Source organism: Aphis gossypii, chromosome X (assembly GCF_020184175.1).
Source record: "Aphis gossypii isolate Hap1 chromosome X, ASM2018417v2, whole genome shotgun sequence".
Classification (NCBI taxonomy): Eukaryota; Metazoa; Arthropoda; class Insecta; order Hemiptera; family Aphididae; genus Aphis; species Aphis gossypii.
In genome coordinates this window covers 29835980-29837765 of record NC_065533.1, presented here as the reverse complement: position 1 = coordinate 29837765, position 1786 = coordinate 29835980, and the positions used below count along the sequence as shown (strand labels likewise).

Genomic DNA, 1786 nt, shown 5'->3' with positions numbered 1-1786 from the left:
GATTAAAGGACCTGGCGAAGACGAAAAAAATTGTGTACCTTATAAAACACCCAAAGTACGGGAAAAAAATAATGACAAAACTAAAACGGATGATGAATCAATAAAATGACGGTAACCGTGGAAAACGTGGAATAGGCCTATAGGGGACACCACTATAAAAAACGCGCCTAGTGCTATACCTCCATGGTGGTGTGGAAAATAGCATTAATTACCCGTTGAGCTTGACCCTCCGCGGCCAAGTGCGCCGGGCACCAAGGCGAAGCCGAGGCACGGCATACCGGTCGGTCCCCGGTGAAAAGCCCGGCGACGCTCCCATCGACCGGGACAACCGCCCCGGGGAAGTGGTCGAAAAATATCACAAGTCCGATACTGATCCGATCGGTCTCTAAACTCTGGCGTCAAGTCACATGTGCGCTGGTAATTCAGGTGCTCTGGACTTCTTAACAAAGGAGCGGCGTCGCCGTTGGGATGACGATCAACGAGTGGGAAAGTCGTAAAATGATGGATAACAGGTCGATAATAATCGTATCCGAACACAAGACTGGTGACAAGAAGCTGGCCACCCTCCCTCGTCCTCCAAGACGAAATCACCGACCTGATGGAGAGGTAGTTCTGTCATTTTAACACTGACAATAACAAAATGGTGCGGCACATTGGGATAAAACATGCGAATAAAATCCACAAACCTTTTAACGCATCCCTCGCTGCAATTGGCAAAATTTACGGGAGCGAATCGCGGCGCTCGATAACGCTCATACCGATGAGCGTCGTCCGGCAGCAGGTCGGCGCTTATTGGGACGACGTGAGTTTCAGGATAGCATTTAGGTAATTATCATTATTCATATTGATATTATATCTATTATAGTGATTAGTAAAGATAACGAATTCGCAAAATGAGAAATTCATCAATGTATTCTGTTTTCAGATATTATCGATTGCGGCTGCGGCTCGGATACGGCAGGCTGAACTTTTTTGTCACCAACCGAGGTGAAAAGGTCGTCAAGATCTATGACGACGTTAATAAAACCTTTGGCGCCCGTCTGTCGGCCACTCTATTCCGGCGCATGGTGGAGACCGAGGGCCGAGACCACGATGCTGCAACGTCTTCAGGCGTGGCAAAGGCGTTGCAGCATTCGGAGGACACGGCAAGCCGATATTACCGTAAGCCAGACGCGGCGGAGGCCATTAGACGACAAGGAAACCTGGACAGGGTTGAACACACTGCTTTACTCAAAAGCTATGTTGAAGAACAGAAAGCGAACATACTCTTACCTTCATCAAATGAAACACACTGTATACTAACCATAAGCTATTTTCAGCTTCGAAAACTTTTTCCCGACAATCGCGTATTTTCCATTTCCGAAAACGGAAACTGCATCAAAAATAATAACCAAAAGCGATATCATGCTGAATAACCCGTCGGCAGCCAAAGATTTGGACTACGTTAACAAACTGCAAGACCGCTATGACGCCACCCTTCTAGCAGAAAGGGTGGACGTGCTAGTGGAGTTAATGAAGGTTGCCGGTTACGACCGTGCAAACATTTCCGAATACGCGATCATGGACGTGGCTAAAAAGAAAAAGTGCACTTCTTTTTAAGCAACCTCAAGTACAGAAAGAAAATGTTGACCAAGGTTAGGTTAGGTTTCTGAATACGTCAAATATTATGGTGTTGGTCTCGACATTAAATCATTTGACACAGCAGTCCAACCATGGCTGATACGTACACAAATCAAATTTTGTAATTTCATATTTTATAGCCAAATTGATTAATCAATATCATTAT

At 45.6% G+C, this 1786-nt stretch overlaps 1 protein-coding gene across 1 annotated transcript; it reads left to right on the top strand.

Annotated features, from left to right (window-relative positions):
• Positions 1–694: 694 nt before the first annotated feature.
• On the top strand, positions 695–1487 carry LOC126551541 (uncharacterized). The gene has a single exon (XM_050205150.1). It carries the CDS (start codon positions 894–896, stop codon positions 1413–1415), a length of 522 nt encoding a protein of 173 aa, XP_050061107.1. The 5' UTR covers positions 695–893; the 3' UTR covers positions 1416–1487.
• The last annotated feature ends 299 nt before the right edge of the window (positions 1488–1786 follow it).

What these genes read in the sequence shown, in the direction of transcription:
- LOC126551541 (XM_050205150.1), top strand. Translation starts at nt 894, where the DNA reads ATGAGAAATTCATCAATGTATTCTGTTTTCAGATATTATCGATTGCGG.